This window comes from Eretmochelys imbricata, chromosome 14 (assembly GCF_965152235.1).
Source record: "Eretmochelys imbricata isolate rEreImb1 chromosome 14, rEreImb1.hap1, whole genome shotgun sequence".
In the NCBI taxonomy this organism is placed as follows: domain Eukaryota; kingdom Metazoa; phylum Chordata; order Testudines; family Cheloniidae; genus Eretmochelys; species Eretmochelys imbricata.
The window spans coordinates 50623121-50642029 of record NC_135585.1 but is presented as its reverse complement, the minus strand read 5'-3'; the positions used below and the strand labels follow the sequence as shown (position 1 = coordinate 50642029).

At 51.2% G+C, this 18909-nt stretch overlaps 2 protein-coding genes across 2 annotated transcripts in view; both read left to right on the top strand.

Moving 5' to 3' along the window:
- Positions 1-5726, top strand: part of LOC144275280 (uncharacterized) — a 23751-nt gene extending 18025 nt beyond the window's left edge. Inside the window, 1 exon segment of the mRNA XM_077834476.1 lies at positions 1598-5726. Within this exon segment, the coding sequence (XP_077690602.1) occupies positions 1598-2940 (1343 nt within the window). The 3' untranslated portion in view covers positions 2941-5726.
- LOC144275278 (uncharacterized) overlaps positions 1-18909 on the top strand; it is a 20583-nt gene extending 1674 nt beyond the window's left edge. The window contains exons 2-5 of the mRNA XM_077834474.1: positions 11695-11782; positions 12302-12428; positions 13053-13166; positions 13456-18909. Of these exons, the coding sequence (XP_077690600.1) occupies positions 11759-11782; positions 12302-12428; positions 13053-13166; positions 13456-15566 (2376 nt within the window). The 5' untranslated portion in view covers positions 11695-11758 and the 3' untranslated portion in view covers positions 15567-18909. The remainder of the gene's footprint in view (positions 1-11694; positions 11783-12301; positions 12429-13052; positions 13167-13455) is intronic.

Sequence of the window (18909 nt, the reverse complement as noted above, 5' to 3'; positions counted from 1 at the left end):
CAGGGGGCTCTGCTGGATCCCGCTCAGAGAGCCCTCTACAGGGACGTCATGCAGGAGAACTATGAGACGGTGACCTCGCTGGGTAAGGGAGTCCCATCCTCTCAGTTATTAGAAGCTGTGAGGTCTACGTGTCTTAATGTGGTCAGGTTTTTCCCTGGTCAGTTAGAGCAGAGGCGAATGGGTTCCAAAATGCACAGCTGCCATGTGAGAAATACATGCATTTCGGTGCCCTCTCCACTGGGACACAGGAGTCAAAACCCAATGGACAAGCTAAACCATCCCCACCCCTCCAGCTTTCAAAGGGGCATAAATCTGCATTGTCTTCTCTGTCTTGTTTCTTACGTGCACATAGAATCCCTGTTCATCTCCCGCCTTGGGAATAGCTCCAGGCATGGGGAGAGCTCTGGGCTCTGCAGGTTTAGAAAGAGGCAGGGGCTTAAGTGCAGACCTGTGTGTGAGTCAGCAAGGCCCCCAGAGCGCACAGATCCTGGGAACGCCTAGTGAGGGTGTAGTAATAATTCAACTCACCTCCCTAGACAACGTCCTCTGCGCAAGGGGGCTCAGTGACCCTGTTCCCATCCTCTTGGATTCCACGTTCCTCCAGCAGAGCACAGGGACAGGTTCCACTCACGGAACGTCCTTTGTGACAAATCCTCCACCAATGCTCCATGCACCCTGATCCGGAATCATTTCACCCTCTGCACAGGATTTCAATTTCCCAAACCTGAGCTTATCACCCGGCTGGAAAGAGGGGAAGAGCTGTGGGTGTCCGATCTCCAGGATTTGAAGGACAGAAGGCTTCTGAGGTGCACCAGCACAGGTGAGGCCTGACAGAGAAACCGTCTAGGGAATGAAGGAAAAAGTTGAGAATCCCAAAATATGATGTGAGTAACACCTTCAGTTCTTCTTCATCTCACCGAGAGTAGGGCTGTGGTCAGCAGATATTGCTCACGCCATTCCACCCTTCCCATCTCTCCTTCCTTGTGAATGTTTGGGTGGGATGTGGAGGCAGAATCCAATTACTCAGTCTTTGTGTTGGCTTTTCCCTCAGTGCTATTCCTCTTTCTCCCCAGCACAATGACTCCTCCCTGGATTGTGTCTTTCCCAGCAGGTGCTGAGCGAGGGAGTGAGAAGAAGGAGGGCAATCATCATGAGGGAGTTCCTGGGGAAGTGGAACCACAGGAGACCTTTTTGGGAAGAGCTGAAGGGAATTTTTCCCCTTGCTGGAATCAGGGAGAAGCCTGGAGAAATTGGCACAGGTCAGAGAGGCTTCTGATGAACCAACCCAGGAAGAAAGTGGATGAATCTCTTAACGGTGGGGGAGGAGACGAGAATCCCAGAGAGCAGCAGACAAATCCCAAGGAAGAGACACCCTGGCACTGCCTTGAGTGTGGGAAAGGATTCATTGTGAGATCACAACTTGTTACACATCAGACAGTCCATACGGGAGAGAAACCATTTCAATGCTTGGACAGTGGGGAAAGCGTCAATAAGCGCAGAGATCTTAATGACCATGGCAGAAGCCACACTGTAGACAAGCCCATTCAGTGCGTTGAATGCAGGAAATGTTTCAGTTCAAAGTCAACACTAAATTCACATGAGAAAAGCCACACAGGAGAGAGACCCTATAAATGTTTAGACTGTGGGAAAATTTTCACATGGAGGTCGGCGCTTGTTAATCATCAGGCAATCCACACAGGAGAGAGACCCCATAAGTGCTTCGACTGTGGGAAAAGTTTCATATGCAAGTCCTATCTTGCTAATCATCAGGCAATCCACACAGGAGAGAGACCCCACAAGTGCTTTGACTGTGGGAAAAGTTTCGTACGAAGGTCAAACCTTGTTCAACATCAGGCAATCCACACAGGAGAGAGACCCCACAAGTGTTTGGACTGTGGGAAAAATTTCATACAGCGGTCAACCCTTGTTAAACATCAGGCAATCCACACAGGAGAGAGACCCCACAAGTGCTTTGACTGTGGGAAAAGTTTCAAGCAGAAATCAGTCCTTGTTCGTCATCAGGCAATCCACAGAGGAGAGAGACCCCACAAGTGCTTGGACTGTGGGAAAAGATTCATACGAAGGTCACGCCTTGTTCGTCATCAGGCAGTCCACACAGAAGAGAGACCCCACAAGTGCTTTGACTGTGGGAAAAGTTTCAAGCAGAGGTCAGACCTTGTAAAACATTGGGCAGTCCACACAGAAGAGAGACCCTACAAGTGCTTTGACTGTGGGAAAAGTTTCAAGCAGAGGTCATACCTTGTAAAACATTGGGCAGTCCACACAGAAGAGAGACCCCACAAGTGCTTTGACTGTGGGAAAAGTTTCAAGCAGAGTTCACACCTTCTTAAACATCAGGCAACCCACAAACGAGAGAGACCCCACAAGTGCTTTGACTGTGGGAAAAGTTTCATGCAGAGGTCACACCTTGTTCAACATCAGGCAATCCACACAGGAGAGAGACCCCACAAATGCTTGGATTGTGGGAAAAGTTTCATAACAAAGTCACACCTTGTTCAACATCAGGCAATCCACACAGGAGAGAGACCCCACAAATGCTTGGATTGTGGGAAAAGTTTCATAACAAAGTCACACCTTGTTGAACATCAGGCAATCCACACAGGAGAGAGACCCCACAAATGCTTGGATTGTGGGAAAAGTTTCATAACAAAGTCATACCTTGTTCGTCATCAGGCAGTCCACACAGAAGAGCGACCCCACAAGTGCTTTGACTGTGGGAAAAGTTTCAAGCAGAGATCAGCGCTGGTTAAACATCAGAGAATCCACACAGGAGAGTGACTGTATAAGTGCTTGGACTGTGGGAAAAGTTTCACATGGAGATCAGATCTTGTTCAACATGGAAGAATCTATACAAGAGAGAGACCCCCACAAGCGCTTAGACTGTGGGAAAAGTTTCAGACAGAGATCATACCTCATTAAATATGGGAGAATCCACACAGGATGGACGTGGTCCACTCCCAATGACTTGATGAGGAGGGGTCAATACCAACAAAGGGAAAATTGCTTTTGTAGTGAGCCAGCCACTCCTAGTCCCTCTTCAGGCCCAAATTGTTGGTTTTAAGTTTGCAAATGAATTGTAGCTCTGGAGTTTCTCTCTGAAGTCTGTGTTTGAAGTTTTTTGGTTGAAGGATGGCTACTTTTAAATCTGTTATTGAATGTCCAGGGAGAGTGAAATGTTCTGCTACTGGCTTTTGTATGTTACCATTCCTGATGTCATATTTGTGTCCATTTATTCTTTTACATAGAGACTGTCCGGTTTGGCCAATGTACGTGGCAGAGGGGCATTGCTGGCCCATGACGGCATATATCACATTGGTAGATGTGCACGTGAATGTGCCCCTGATGACATGGCTGATATGGTTAGGTCCTATGATGGTGTCGCTAGAGTGGATATGGGGACAGATTTGGCAATGGAATTTGTTGCAGGGATTGGTTCCTGGGTTAGTGTTTCTGTGGTGTGGTGCTGGTGAGTATTTGCTTCAGATTGGGAGCTGTCTGTAAGCGAGGACTGGCCTGCCTCCCACAGTCTGTGAGAATGAGGAATCGTTTTCCAGGATAGGTTGTAGATCGTTGATGATGTGCTGGAGAGGTTTTAGCTGGAGGCTGTACATGATGGCCAGTGGTGTTCTGTTATTTCCCTTGTTGGTCCAGTCCTGTAGAAGGTGACTTCTGGGTCTCCATCTTCCTTTGTCAGTCTGTTTCCTCACTTCCCCAGGGGAGTATTGTAGTTTTAAGAATGCTTGATAAAGATCTTGTAAGTGTTTGTCTCTGCTTGAGGGATTGGAGCAAATGCAGTTGTATCTTGGGGCATGGCTGTAGACAATGGATCGTGTGATGTGTCCTGGATGGAAGCTGGAGGCATGTAGGTAAGTATAGAGGTCAATAGGTTTCCAGTATAGGGTGGTATTTATGTTACCATCACTTATTTGCACTATAGTTTCCAGGATCTCTTGTGTGGACTGGTCCAGGCTGAGGTCGATGCTGGGGTGGAAATTGTTGAAATCCAGGTGGAATTCTTCAAGGGCCTCCTTCCCATGGGTCCATAGGATGAAGATGTCCTCAATGTAGCGCAAATAGAGGAGGGGGCGCTAGGGGACGAGAGCTGAGGAAGCGTTGTTCTAAGTCAGCCATAAAGATGTTGGCATGCTGTGGGGCCATGCGGGTACTCCTAGCAGTCCCGCTGACTTGAAAGTATAAATTGTCCCCAGATCTGAAATGGTGAGGACAAAGTCAGAAAGCTCAGCCACCAGGTGTGCCGTGGCCTCATCAGGTTTTTCCTAATATCCAACCTAAACCTCCCCCACTGCAACTTGAGACCATTACTCCTTGTCCTGTCATCCGCTACCACTGAGAATAGTCTAAATCCATCCTCTTTGGAACCTCCTTTCAGGTAGTTGAAAGAAGCTATCAAATCTCCCCTCATTCTTCTCTTCTGTAGACTAAATAATCCCAGATCCCTCAGCCTCTCTTCGTAAGTCATGTGTTCCAGTCCCCTAATCATTTTTGTTGCCCTCCGCTGGACTCTCTCCAGTATTTCCACTTCCTTCTTGTAGTGTGGGGCCCAAAACTGGACACAGTACTCAGGATGAGGCCTCACCAATGTCGAATAGAGGGGAACGATCACGTCCCTCGATCTGCTGCCAGTGCCCCTACTTATTCATCCCAAAATGCCATTGGCCTTCTTGGCTACAAGGGCACACTGTTGACTCATACCCAGCTTCTCATCCACTGTCACCGCTAGGTCCTTTTCTGCAGAACTGCTGCCAAGCCTTTCGGTCCCTAGTCTGTAGCGGTGCATTGCATTCTTCCGTCCTAAGTGCAGGACTCTGCACTTGTCCTTGTTGAACCTCATCAGATTTCTTTTGGCCCAATCCTCCAATTTGTCTAGGTCCCTCTGTATCCTATCGCTACCCTCCAGCGTATCTACCGTTCCTCCCAGTTTAGTGTCATCTGCAAACTTGCTGAGGGTGCAATCCACACCATCCTCCAGATCATTAATGAAGATATTGAAGAAAACCGGCCCCAGGACTGACCCTTGGGGCACTCCGCTTGATACTGGCTGCCAACTAGACATGGAGCCATTGATCACTACCCATTGAGCCCAACAATCTAGCCAATTTTCTACCCACCTTATAGTGCATTCGTCCACCCCATACTTCTTTAACTTGCTGACAAGAAGACTGTGGGGGACAGTGTCAAAAGCTTTGCTAAAGTCAAGGAACGCTACGTCCACTGCTTTCCCTTCATCCACAGAACCAGTTACCTTGTCATCGGAAAGTTGTAGGAAAGTTGCCTGGCAGTCTCCTGTTCATAATTGTTAGGGGAAATTAACCTAGTTAGCATATGTGACTCCATTTTGGGTTTCCTCTCGGCCGTTAACTAGAAGTGAGCACATCACGTACCAAGGAAGGAGGATCCTTCAGAGTGGACACCTGGACAGTTTCAAGATAAGGGAAACAAAGGAGACAGGAACTAGCGGACATGCCTGAAATAGCTGCTAATTCAGCGTTTTTGCAGGGGGAAGGTGGCTGCAGGGGACTGGTGATAGATAAGGAGAAGGCCTGTTTGTTGGGTTATGCGCCCCGAGGCTCACAGGCAGGATGTTTTGCCAACGGTATGTAATCTTTGTGTAACCTGTAATCGGGGTCCCGCTCTGCTTAAGAGAACAGTACCACCCTCGAGCGTAATAAACCTACAAACTCTGAGACACTCTGCAGTCTGTCTTTATTTGGTTGCCTCACCTTGAAACGAACTGTACGTGTCCTAACTGGAATAATTCGTAACAGTTGCTGTGAAATAGGAAGGGAAGCTGTCAGGATTCCTGTCCCCGTCCCCGGCTCAGAGCTCTGCTTCCCGTCTAAGCCTGTGGCTGGCAAGCGTGTGTGAAATGAGAAGACCCTCCCCTTCTCCGTGTGCTAGGGGGACAAGGAGCTCTCACCGTCTCCCAGCCCCCGGAGCCTCCTGGCCGCTCTGAGCAGGTGCCTGTGGGATTCTGCTACTCTGGCCCTTCACTCTTTTCTTTCTTTGCCATGATTAGTGGGACTGTGGCAGGGGCAGCAGGTGCTGAGCGGGGGACTCTTGCTGTTTCAGATGCCGGTGACCTTGGAGGAGGTGGCTGTGTATTTCACCCAGGGGCAGGGGGCTCTGCTGGAGCCCGCTCAGCATCGGATGCGTTCTGACCAGTGTTCCCTCCGTTTTTACGTCCAAGTGCGGAATGAATTTGGTTCTACGCACCAGTATGTGACACATCATCTCCATATTGGCGCACAGAACAAAATTCACGGGGTGGGGGTGGGGCCGAGGGATTCGGAGTGTGGGAACTGGCTCAGGACTGGGACAGGGATGAGGTGCAGGGGGTGAGGGCTCTGGATTCAGGTGCGGGCTCTGGGGTGGGGCTGGGGATGTGGAGGTTGACGTGTGAGAGGGGGTTCAGGGCTGGGACAGAGGCATGGGGTGCGGAGGGGTGAGTGCCCTGGGTAGGCATGTGGGGGTTGGGACTGGGGATGAGGGGTTTGGGGTTCAGACTGCAGTGGAGAGAGGACTCCCCCAGCCCTCTCTCACCACAGGAGTTTGGGGCCAGGTCAGAGGCAGCTCTCCCCAGCCACGGCGGCTCCTGTGGTCCTGGGCCGGGCTGAGGGAGGGGTTCCTCTCCCCAGCAGCTCCAGTGGACCTGGGCCAAGCCTGGGGAGGGGCTCCTCTCCCTGCCTGCCTCCACGGCCCTCCATAGCCTGCAGTGCAGCTGCGTAGCCTGACAGGAACACAGTTTCTGACCCCCGACCTTCCATTAGCAGAGTGATTGCTAGTCCCTGAGTTCCACCTTCGGGGCCAGGTTGTCTCATTCACCGATAGTCAAGCATTTACTGCTTCTACATTTTATCCCTTATGGGCCAGAATTAACCAGATGCTAAAAAGGTGGGAGAAGGGACAGTAAAATGTGGAGTTTTCGCTTCTGTGCTATTTCAGGGCAACGGGGTGAGTGCGAGAGATTCCCTCCTTCCCCTCTCACTGTCACGCTCCTCTCTCCACACAGCAGCCTCTGTCCCAGCCATGGAAAGTTTAACCTGCCTCCGTTCTATCCCTCCATCTCCCACGGTGTCACGTACCACCCTGTCCCTGGCTCTCCATGCTTAGGAGTCACAGCTTTGATGTCTATGATCTTAGTCAGACTCCGGAGGGCTGGAGAAGGAAGTGTCACAGACCTGGAGTGGGCAGGGAAATCTCAATGAACTTCAAAGCACAGTTGGACTTTCAGATCTTATAGTCCCGTTTCCATCTATTGGTAAAATTACTTCTCGGCTTTTTCTAGGTTTGGTCCAGATCATTTGTAGATGGGAAGGTTGTTTTCTCTTTCGTTCTCTTTCTTTTATGATGATGCTAAAACTTTTGTAACTAATACAGCCGAATAACGAGGCGAGAAGTGAAGGCGGTTTAGCCACTGGAGAAGAAAATGGGTAAATTTCTTCCCCTGATTTTGAGTCTTAAAGGATTCTCTGAGATTTCCACCAACAGGAGGAAAGGGGTAAACAAAGAAACTTACAATTCATCTGTAGCGCAGTGTGTAGCTCACTTATGCCACGGAGTTTCCTGACCCCATGACCCAGCAAAGACTTTTCAAGTATATAGGATCTGAGTACAAGAAGTGGAGAAAGGGGTTCTGGCCCCATCTCTCCTCAGGGCAGCAAGATCCCTTGAAAGACAATAGGAGCATCATTGAGCTGGGGAAGTGGTCTGAGCTGGAAGGCTTTCCAATGAGCATGGACTGCTGAAAGCTTTTGGGTGAGAGAAATCCTTTTGTTTGGAAGGGTACGTCAACACTGCAAACTTAAGTTGACCTGTATTAGGTTGACTTATAACCACTCCAGAAATGACTGCGGTAGATGATGTCCACACTATCCTCCTTGGGTCGGTGGGGTGTGTCCTCACCAGGAGCACTTCCACCGACCTAGGAGGGGATTGTGGGGAACTGAGAGCCCGCTCTGCCAACTCCAGCAGCATCTCTCCCAGCAACGTGGCTGCCCTACCAGCTCTGTGTGAATTGCTCCCCATCTAGGCCCCGTTCCCTGCTGGGCTGCCCCCCCCCACTCCCTCTTCCCCATAAAGAGCGAGGGAGGCCAGCTGGAGCTTCTCCCTCCTCCGCCCCCCCCCAGCACCATTCCCCTCCCAGTTTGACACCAGACCATAAATAACTACTCTGAGTGCAGTCTTTAGTTGTGCACCCACTTTACAGTAATTGCATCTCGACCAATGAATTCTTCCCTGCTGGTCAGAACTGAGTCTAACCCACCTGTCCCCTGGTTCCTTCCTCCACCATCGGAAAGCAGAACTTGTCCCTGACGCGTTCCCAGCACTTCTGGCACAGTGGGTGCTGTTAGGGTGGCCAGGTGCCCGGTTTTCCACCATGAAGTCCGGTGGAAAAGGGGACCTGACAGTGTCCGATCACATCTACTGACCGGACAGCCAAATTCGAGTTACTGCGGGTGGGGAGGCACTGGGTCATCACTCCCATCAGAGCCGACTCAGCTAGGGCTGCCTCCTACCTGCACTGGGCAGCTGCAGCTCCCAGCCCCAGCTCCACAGACAAGCCCTTCCTGACCTAGGCAGGGAAGGGGGAAAGAGAAGTGGAGGGCGGGTAGGCCCTTGGAGGAAGAGGTGGAGTCGGAGCAGGGCCTTGGAGGGAAGAGGTGGGGCAGGGATGGGACCTTGGGGGGAGAGGCGGGGCAGGGGAGGTTGCAGCACTCCGACTTGAGTGTCCATTTTTAAAATATTCCCAAATTGGCAACCCGAGTCGCTAGCTGAGAGGTTGTGAAAATTTTTAGCAAACATAGAAATAGCTTGGCACCGCTGGAATCGAGAGATGCGAGGAGGGTAAGAAGCACCCACACCTGATCACCTATCTTTAGTGTACACATATTTTGAAATAGAGCTCTATACTTTGTTTTCTTTCTTTGGGATTGTGGTTCCAGTTTTGTAACTTGTTTGTGTGTGTAACATCTCTACATTTAAATAAGTAGGCACTAGCAATTTTGTAACCACATGATTAGAATCTAGTTTAATAAATTTTGGTAACCATTTGTGCATAAGCCTGACTTGTTTCTCTGGTTTACTGTAAAGCAGCCAACACAATTAAAGAACCTCAGCCGTTTTGGCTATAAAGCCTGGCCATTAGGTAAGAGAACTAAGAGCCTAGTGTTGAGTTGTGCCGCCTCCACGGGGCAAACTCTTGGGGCGCCTGTCAGTCAATCCTGACTGCCCACTGCAAGCTCTGAGCTCTAGCAGTTAAAGTCACGGGTGTTTAGGTCCTTGGGGCATCCGTCAGCCTAGCCCGGGCTGCCCGCCGCGAAGGGACAGTGCGTCCTAGCGGTTAAAGTCACGGATGGTATAAAACGGGCATAGCTGGCACCTCACCAAACATCCTTGGCCATCGACTAACAAAGGGCCAATGAGAAATAAAGATCCTGAGACTGACAAGGGGCGGGGGGGGCAATGCTGTGGGTCAGCCTGATTGACAGGGCAGGCAGGCCAATGAGGGAGTCAGCAGCTGGGGTCCTCTCCTTTGCATCAGCTGGAGCTGGCTGGGCGAGAGCAGAGCAGGAGGGGCTAAGGAGAGAGGAGGGCTGGGCTGTGCTTGAGGCAGAGGGAAACTGGAGCAGCAGGGAGCAGTGAGCGAAGGGGACCCTGGGCAAAGGTCCCAGGGCAAGGAGAGGCCTTCAACCAAGATGCCTTGCAGCCCAGACTGGGTGGGGGATCATAACCCTGACAGGAAGCAGCTGACGCTAGGAAGAAGGGTCCTACTACCTGGAGCCTGAGGCCAACACCAGAGTTAGTGTCCAACCCTGGGCATGCCTGCAGCACAGTCAGCGTCTGGGCAGGAGGCCTGGGACGTGGGAGGGACAGACTGTGAAGTTCCCTGGCATTCCAGAGAGGGTTGTTTGGGGTTCCCCCCCACAGAGCGTGGTGACATGTTTTCCTTTCATCTTTCCCACTTTTCTCCTTATTTTTGTATTACTTGCTGTTTAATAAATTGTATTTGTTCTTAACTCTGTGCAATGATGAAGGAAGCATCCAGAGTGGACAGAACACCCCACAGTGGGGACAGCTGTCCTGAGTGATCACAAGATTTGGGGTCGAGCACCTCAGGAGCCCTGGGCCCAGCCTTGGGGTTAGGGGGGTCCAGAGTGGAAGCGGGCAGGGAGGGGTCCTCGAGGTCATGCAGGCCTCTGGGTAAAGGACTCAGATCCTTTTGCTTGCCAGTTCCTCTGGGGCTTGGTAGAAGCCAGAAAAGTTCCCCACACTAGGAGGAGTGTTCCCCCCTCTTACCTCTGTGCATATTGATTGGTTTCTAGTAAAGTTAATTGGGATTATAGGGGCAAGTGTGAGAGCGGGCACCAGCGAGAGTTGCTGGCCACCCTCTGAGGCCGCCAAATTTGGTGGTGAGAACCCCTGGGCAAGATGCTCATGATGGTCCCTTGTGACCTCGGAGCCTGTGAGTGTAACAGGAGCCGGGCACAGGGCTGCTGATCCTTTGGTGAGTTGATCGCTAGGACCCAGGAGCGGCTGGGGGGCGGCTCTGGGGGGAGGATCGCGGGGCTCAGCCCGGCCCAGGAAGTGACTCGCAGCCGCTGCGGGGACTCTGGCTCCCGGCGAGATCCCCGAGCCCCGGCGGCTGGTGCTGGGAGCCCGGAGCCCGGGCTGCAGCCGGGAGAGGGGAACCTCCAGCCGGGCCCTGCCCGCTGCTCCCCGGGAGCCTCTCCCAGGGCAGAGCCCCCAGCCCGGCCAGGGCCCCTTCCCGGCCCGGCCCCTGCCCCGGGGGGCCCCGCTCGGGGGGAAGGTAAGAGAGACCCTCCCATCCCCCCCTTGCAGCGCCCCCCCCCCCCCGTCATATCTGGGCTGCAGGGGGAGGAGGATAAAGAGGGGCCGGAGGCGGGTGCAGGGGATGCCGGGGGCAGGCTGGGATGGGGGCAGGGGTGCACGGAAGGGAAGATGGGGCAATGGAGGAGGATCGGGGACTGTGGGGCTGAGGGGAGCGAGGTCGGGAATGGGGGAAGACGTGAGTGGGGACACAGCGAGGGAAAGGGGGGATGTGGGGAGGCGGGCGGAGAGAAGCTCTTCTCAGCTTTGGGAGTGATCAGGGGACTAACCCCTCAGGGTGCAGAAGCTACACGGAAAAAAACCCAACCCCCCTCAACCTGCCCCCCCCCCCCCCCCACGACACACACACCCAGCTCTGAGTGTGTTATTGTCAGACACCCCTGTGGTGGTGGGGTCCTTGTGCCCTGAGTGTTGGGGGCTGCCCAGGGCCCTGGTCTGATTTCCCTGTAGGGTTCAGATCTCAACTACACCAGAGTCAGACCGGAGTCACTGCTGGCTCAGGCAGGGGGGTGCGCGGATGGATCAATGGGATCAGCCTCTTCCTGCCTGTCCCTGGGGGCTGCCGGGGGAGTCCAGGGCAGCTCAATCTTCAGGTGATGCCACCAGAGGGCTCCAGGTATTGCTAAGGGAGAGGGGTTTACACTGCAATGGGGGGAAATCTCCCAAAGTGGCCCTTTTGATTTTTCCCTTTTCTTTAGCATTTGGCTCAGAGATGCTGTTACTGGGAGGGTCTGAAGAGTCTGGGGGGAATCGGAGTGTGACAGGATAGAAGCCCCTTTTGTAACCTCCCTCTCGCCCCGACAGGCTGAGGAATCAGGTCCACGTTTCACTAAAGATCGGCCAGTCTTCCAGGGGACAGAGAAGGGAAATGGCTGTGATGGAGCCAGCTCAGGTAGGGGATTTTCAGGGAGCTGCTGGGCAGGGGAGGGAGGAGACAGGGTTTGATAAACCTACTGATTTACTAAGTAGGCCCATTGTAGCAGGGAAAGGGGAAGGGGACATTCCCCCATTTCTCAGGCAGGATATAACCACCTCGGCAGGGCTGGGAACATTTTTCAGGCTCCCAGTGCTGGAGCCTGACCCCACTTGCCCGGGGCTGCTGTGAAATACGAAGGGAAGCTGTCGGGATTCCTGTTCCTGTCCCCGGCTCAGAGCTCTGCTTCCTGTACCAGTCTGTGGCTGGCAGGCGTGTGGGAAATGAGAAGATCCTGGCGTGCTCCGTGTGCTGGGGCGGACAGGGAGCTCTCACTTTCTCCGCCCTCTGAAGCCTCCTGGCTGCTCTGAGCAGGGTGGGGGTGGGATTCTGCTACTCTGGCCCTCCCAGAGCTTCACATTTTTTTTTCCTTTCCCATGAGTAGTGGGATTGTGGCTGGGGCAGCAGGTGCTGAGTGGGGGACTCTTGGTGTTTCAGATGCCGGTGACCTTCGAGGAGGTGGCTATTTATTTCACCCAGGGGCAGGGGGCTCTGCTGGACCCCGCTCAGAGAGCCCTCTACAGGGACGTCATGCAGGAGAACTACGAGACCGTGACCTCACTGGGTAAGGGATTCCCGTCCTCTCAGTTATTAGAAGCTGTGGGATCTGCATGTCTTAATGTGGTCAGGTTCTTCCCTGGTCAGTTCGAGCAGAGGCGAATGGTTTCCATAATGCACAGCTGCCATATGAGAAATACATGCATTTCGATGCCCTCTCCACTGGGACATGGGAGTCAAAACCCAATGGACAAGCTAAACCATCCCCACCCCTCCATCTTTCAAAGGGACATAAATCCGCATTGTCTTGTCTGTATTGTTTCTTGACTGCCCATACAATCCCTGTTCATCTCCCTCCTTGGGAATAGCTCCAGGCATGAGGAGGGCTCTGGGCTCTGCAGGTTTAGAAAGAGGCAGGGTCTTAAGTGCAGACCTGTGTGTGAGTCAGCAAGGCCCCCAGAGCGCACAGATCCTGGGAACGCCTAGTGAGGGTGTAGTAATAATTCAACTCACCTCCCCAGACAACGTCCTTTGTGCAAGGGGGCTCAGTGACCCTGTTCCCATCCTCTTGGATTCCACGTTCCTCCAGCAGAGCACAGGGACAGGTTCCACTCACGGAACGTCCTTTGTGACACATCCTCCACCAATGCTCCATGCACCCTGATCTGGACTCATTTCACCTTCTGCACAGGATTTCCCATTCCCAAACCTGAGCTTATCGCCCGGCTGGAACAAGGGGAAGAGCTGTGGGTGTCCGATCTCCAGGATTTCAAGGACAGAAGGCTTCGGAGATGCACCAGCACAGGTGAGGCCTGACAGAGAAATTCCATCTAGGGAATGAAGGAAAAAGTTGAGAATCCCAAAATATGATGTGAGTAACGCCCTCAGTTCTTCTTCATCTCACCGAGAGCAGGGCTATGGTCAGCAGATATTGCTCACGCCATTCCACCCTTCCCGTCACTCCTTCCTTGTAAGTGTTAGGGTGGGATGTGGAGGCAGAATCCAATTGCTCAGTCTTTGTGTTGGCTTTTCCCTCAGTGCTATTCCTCTTTCTCCCCAGCACAATGACTCCTTCTGGATTGTGTCCTTCCCAGCAGGTGCTGAGCGAGGGAGTGAGAAGAAGGAGGGGAATCATCATGAGGCAGCTCCTGGGGAAGTGGAACCACAGGGGACCTTCTTGGGAAGAGCTGAAGGGAATTTTTCCCATTGCTGGAATCAGGGAGAAGCCTGGGGAAATTGGCACAGGACAGAGAGGCTTCTGATAAACCAACCCAGGAAGAAAGTGGATGAATCTCTTAACGGTGGGGGAGGAGACGAGAATCCCAGAGAGCAGCAGACAAATCGCAAGGAAGAGACACCCTGGCACTGCCTTGAGTGTGGGAAAGGATTCATTGTGAGATCACAACTTGTTACACATCAGACAGTCCATACGGGAGAGAAACCATTTCAATGCTTGGACAGTGGGGAAACCTTCAATAAGCGCAAAGATCTTAATAACCATGGGAGAAGCCACACTGTAGACAAGCCCATTCAATGCGTTGAATGCGGGAAATGTTTCAGTTCAAAGTCAGCTCTAAATTCACATGAGAAAAGCCACACAGGAGAGAGACCCCATAAATGTTTGGACTGTGGGAAAAGTTTCACATGGAGGTCGGCACTTGTTAATCATCAGGCAATCCACACAGGAGAGAGAACCCATAAGTGCTTGGACTGTGGGAAAAGTTTCATACAGCGGTCAACCCTTGTTAAACATCAGGCAATCCACACAGGAGAGAGACCCCACAAGTGCTTGGACTGTGGGAAAAGTTTCACTTGGAGATCAGCCCTTGGTTATCATCTGAAAATCCATACAGGAGAGAGACCCCACAAGTGCTTGGACTGTGGAAAAAGTTTCATATGCAAGTCAGATCTTGCTGATCATCAGGCAATCCACACAGGAGAGAGACCCCACAAGTGCTTGGACTGTGGGAAAAGTTTCATACGAAGGTCACGCCTTATTCAACATCAGGCAATCCACACAGGAGAGAGACCCCACAAGTGCTTGGATTGTGGGAAAAGTTTCGTACGAAGATCACGCCTTGTTCAGCATCAGGCAGTCCACACAGGAGAGAGACCCCACAAGTGCTTGGACTGTGGGGAAAGTTTCATTTGCAAGTCAGATCTTGCTGATCATCAGGCAATCCACACAGGAGAGAGACCCCACAAGTGCTTTGACTGTGGGAAAAGTTTCAAGCGGAAATCAGTCCTTATTCGTCATCAGGGAATCCACACAGGAGAGAGACCCCACAAGTGCTTTGACTGTGGGAAAAGTTTCAAGGAGAGGTCAGACCTTGTAAAACATTGGGCAGTCCACACAGAAGAGAGACCCCACAAGTGCTTGGACTGTGGGAAAAGTTTCATACGAAGGTCACGCCTTGTTCGTCATCAGGCAATCCACACAGGAGAGAGACCCCACAAGTGTTTGGATTGTGGGAAAAGTTTCATAAGAAAGTCACACCTTGTTCAACATCAGGCAGTCCACACAGAAGAGAGACCCTACAAGTGCTTGGACTGTGGGAAAAGTTTCAAGCAGAGGTCATACCTTGTAAAACATCGGGCAGTCCACACAGAAGAGAGACCCCACAAGTGCTTTGACTGTGGGAAAAGTTTCAAGCAGAGGTCATACCTTGTAAAACATCGGGTAGTCCACACAGAAGAGAGACCCCACAAGTGCTTTGACTCTGGGAAAAGTTTCATGCAGAGGTCACACCTTGTTAAACATCAGGCAATCCACAAAGGAGAGAGACCCCACAAGTGCTTTGACTGTGGGAAAAGTTTCATGCAGAGGTCACACCTTGTTCAACATCAGGAATTCCACACAGGAGAGAGACCCCACAAATGCTTGGATTGTGGGAAAAGTTTCATAAGAAAGTCACACCTTGTTCAACATCAGGTAATCCACACAGGAGAGAGACCCCACAAGTGCTTGGACTGTGGGAAAAGTTTCATACGAAGGTCAGAGCTTGTTTATCATCAGGCAATCCACACAGGAGAGAGACCCCACAAGTGCTTGGACTGTGGAAAAAGTTTCATACAGAGATCAGCGCTGGTTAAACATCAGAGAATCCACACAGGATTGAGACCCTATAAGTGCTTGGACTGTGGGAAAAGTTTCACATGGAGACCAGCACTGGTTAAACATCAGAGAATCCACACAGGAGAGTGACTCTATAAGTGCTTGGACTGTGGGAAAAGTTTCAGACAGAGATCATACCCCATTAAAAATGGGAGAATCCACACAGGATGAACGTGGTCCACTTCCAATGACTGATGAGGAGGGGTCAATACCAAGAGAGGGAAAATTGCTTTTGTAGTGAGCCAGCCACTCCCAGTCCCTATTCAGGCCCAAATTGTTGGTTTTAAGTTTGCAAATGAATTGTAGCTCTGGAGTTTCTTTCTGAAGTCTGTGTGTGAAGTTTTTTGGTTGAAGGATGGCTACTTTTCAATCTGTTATTGAATGTCCAAGGAGATTGAAATGTTCTGCTACTGGCTTTTGTGTGTTACCGTTCCTGATGTCGTATTGGTGTCCATTTATTCTTTTACATAGAGACTGTCCGGTTTGGCCAATGTACGTGGCAGAGGGGCATTGCTGGCCCATGATGGCATACATCACATTGGTAGATGTGCACGTGAATGTGCCCCTGATGACATGGCTGATATGGTTAGGTCCTATGATGGTGTTGCTAGAGTAGATATGGGGACAGATTTGGCAATGGGATTTATTGCAGGGATTGGTTCCTGGGTTAGTGTTTCTGTGGTGTGGTGTGGTGCTGGTGAGTATTTCCTTCAGATTGGGAGCTGTCTGTAAGGGTGGACTGGCCTGCCTCCCATGGTCTGTGAGAATGAGGAATCCTTTTCCAGGATAGGTTGTAGATCGTTGATGATGTGCTGGAGAGGTTTTAGCTGGGGGCTGTACATGATGGCCAGTGGTGTTCTGTTATTTCCCTTGTTGGGCCTGTCCTGTAGAAGGTGACTTCTGGGTATCTATCTTGCTTTGTCAGTCTGTTTCCTCAGGAGCTGAGGCATGTAGGTAAGTATGGAGGTCAGTAGGTTTCCAGTATAGGGTGGTATTTATGTGACCATCACTTATTTGCACTATAGTGTCCAGGATCTCTTGTGTGGACTGGTCCAGGCTGAGGTCGATGCTGGGGTGGAAATTGTTGAAATCCAGGTGGAATTCTTCAAGGGCCTCCTTCCCATGGGTCCATATGATGAAGATGTCATCAATGTAGTGCAAATAGAGGAGGGGGTGCTAGGGGACGAGAGCTGAGGAAGCGTTGTTCTAAGTCAGCCATAAAGATGTTGGCATGCTGTGCGGCCATGCGGGTACCCCTAGCAGTCCCGCTGACTTGAAAGTATAAATTGTCCCCAGGTCTGAAATGGTTGTGGGTGAGGACAAAGTCAGAAAGCTCAGCCACCAGGTGTGCCGTGGCCTCATCAGGGATAATGTTCCTGACAACTTGTAGCCCATCCTCATGTGGAATATTGGTGTAAAGAGCTTCTACATCCATGGTGGCCAGGATGGTGTTTTCAGGAAGATCACCAATACGTTGTAGTTTCCTCAGGAAGTTGGTGGTGTCTCGAAGATAGCTGGGAGTGCTGGTAGCATAGGGTGTGAGGAGAGAGTCCACATCGCCAGATAATCCTGCTGTAAGAGTGCCGATGCCTGAGATGATGGGGTGTCCAGGATTTCCAGGTTTATGGATCTTGGGTAGCAGATAGAATACCCCTGGTCGGGGCTCTAGGGGAGGGTCTGTGTAGATTTGTTCCCGTACTGTAGCAGGGAGTTTCTTGAGCAGTTGGTGTAGTTTCTTTTGGTACTCCTCAGTGGGATCGGAGGACAGTGGCCTTTAGAATATGGTAGAATTCTAGAATTCTAGAATATGAGGGTTGGAAGGGACCTCAGGAAGTCATCTAGTCCAACCCACTGCTCAAAGCAGTACCGATCCCCAATTAAATCGTCCCATCCAGGGCTTTGTCAAGCCTGACCTTAAAAACTTCTAAGGAAGGAGATTCCACCACCTCCCTAGGTAACGCATTCCAGTGTTTCACCGCCCTTCTAGTGAAAAAGTTTTTCCTAATATCCAACCTAAACCTCCCCCACTGCAACTTGAGACCATTACTCCTTGTCCTGTCATCGCTACCACTGAGAATAGTCTAGATCCATCCTCTTTGGAACCACCTTTCAGGGAGTTGAAAACAGCTATCAAATCTCCCCTCATTCTTCTCTTCTGTAGACTAAATAATCCCAGTTCCCTCAGCCTCTCCTCGTAAGTCATGTGTTCCAGTCCCCTAATCATTTCTCTTGCCCTCCGCTGGACACTCTCCAATATTTCCACATCCTTCTTGTAGTGTGGGGCCCAAAACTGGACACAGTACTCCAGATGAGGCCTCACCAACGTTGAATAGAGGGGAACGATCACGTCCCTCGATCTGCTGGCAATGCCCCTACTTATTCATCCCAAAATGGCATTGGCCTTCTTGGCTACAAGGGCACACTGTTGACTCATATCCAGCTTCTCGTCCACTGTAACCCCTAGGTCCTTTTCTGCAGAACTGCTGCCTAGCCATTCGGTCCCTAGTCTGTAGCAGTGCATTGCATTGTTCCGTCCTAAGTGCAGGACTCTGCACTTGTCCTTGTTGAACCTCATCAGATTTCTTTTGGCCCAATCCTCCAATTTGTCTAGGTCCCTCTGTATCCTATCGCTACCCTCCAGCGTATCTACCTCTCCTCCCAGTTTAGTGTCGTCTGCAAACTTGCTGAGGGTGCAGTCCACACCATCCTGGAGATCATTAATGAAGATATTAAAGAAAACCGGCCCGAGGACCGACCCTTGGGGCACTACGCTTGATACCGTCTGCCAACTAGACATGGAGCCATTGATCACTACCCGTTGAGCCCGACAATCTAGCCAATTTTCTACCCACCTTCTAGTGCATTCGTCCAGCCCATACTTCTTTAACTTGTTGACAAGAATACTGTGGGAGACCGTGTCAAAAGCTTTACTAAAGCCAAGGAACACCACGTCCACTGCTTTCCCTTCATCTACAGAATCAGTTATCTCGTCACAGGAAAGTTGTAGGAAAGGTGCCTGGCAACCTCCTGTTCATAATTGTTAGGGGAAATTAACCTAGTTAGCATATGTGACTCCATTTTGGGTTTCCTTTCGGCCATTAACTAGAAGCGAGCACACCACGTACCAAGGAAGGAAGGAAGGATCCTTCAGGGTGGACAGCTGGACAGTTTCAAGAGAAGGGAAACAAAGGAGACAGGAACCAGCCGACATGCCTGAAATAGCTGCTTATTCAGCGTTTTTGCAGGGGGAAGGTGGCTGCAGGGGATTGGTGATAGATAAGGAGAAGGCCTGTTTGTTGGGTTATGCGCCCCAAGGCACACAGGCAGGATGTTTTGCCAACAGTATAGAATCTTTGTGTAACCTGTAATTGGGGTCCTGTTCAGCTTAAGAGAATGGTACCACGCTCGAGCGTAATAAACCTACAAACTGTGA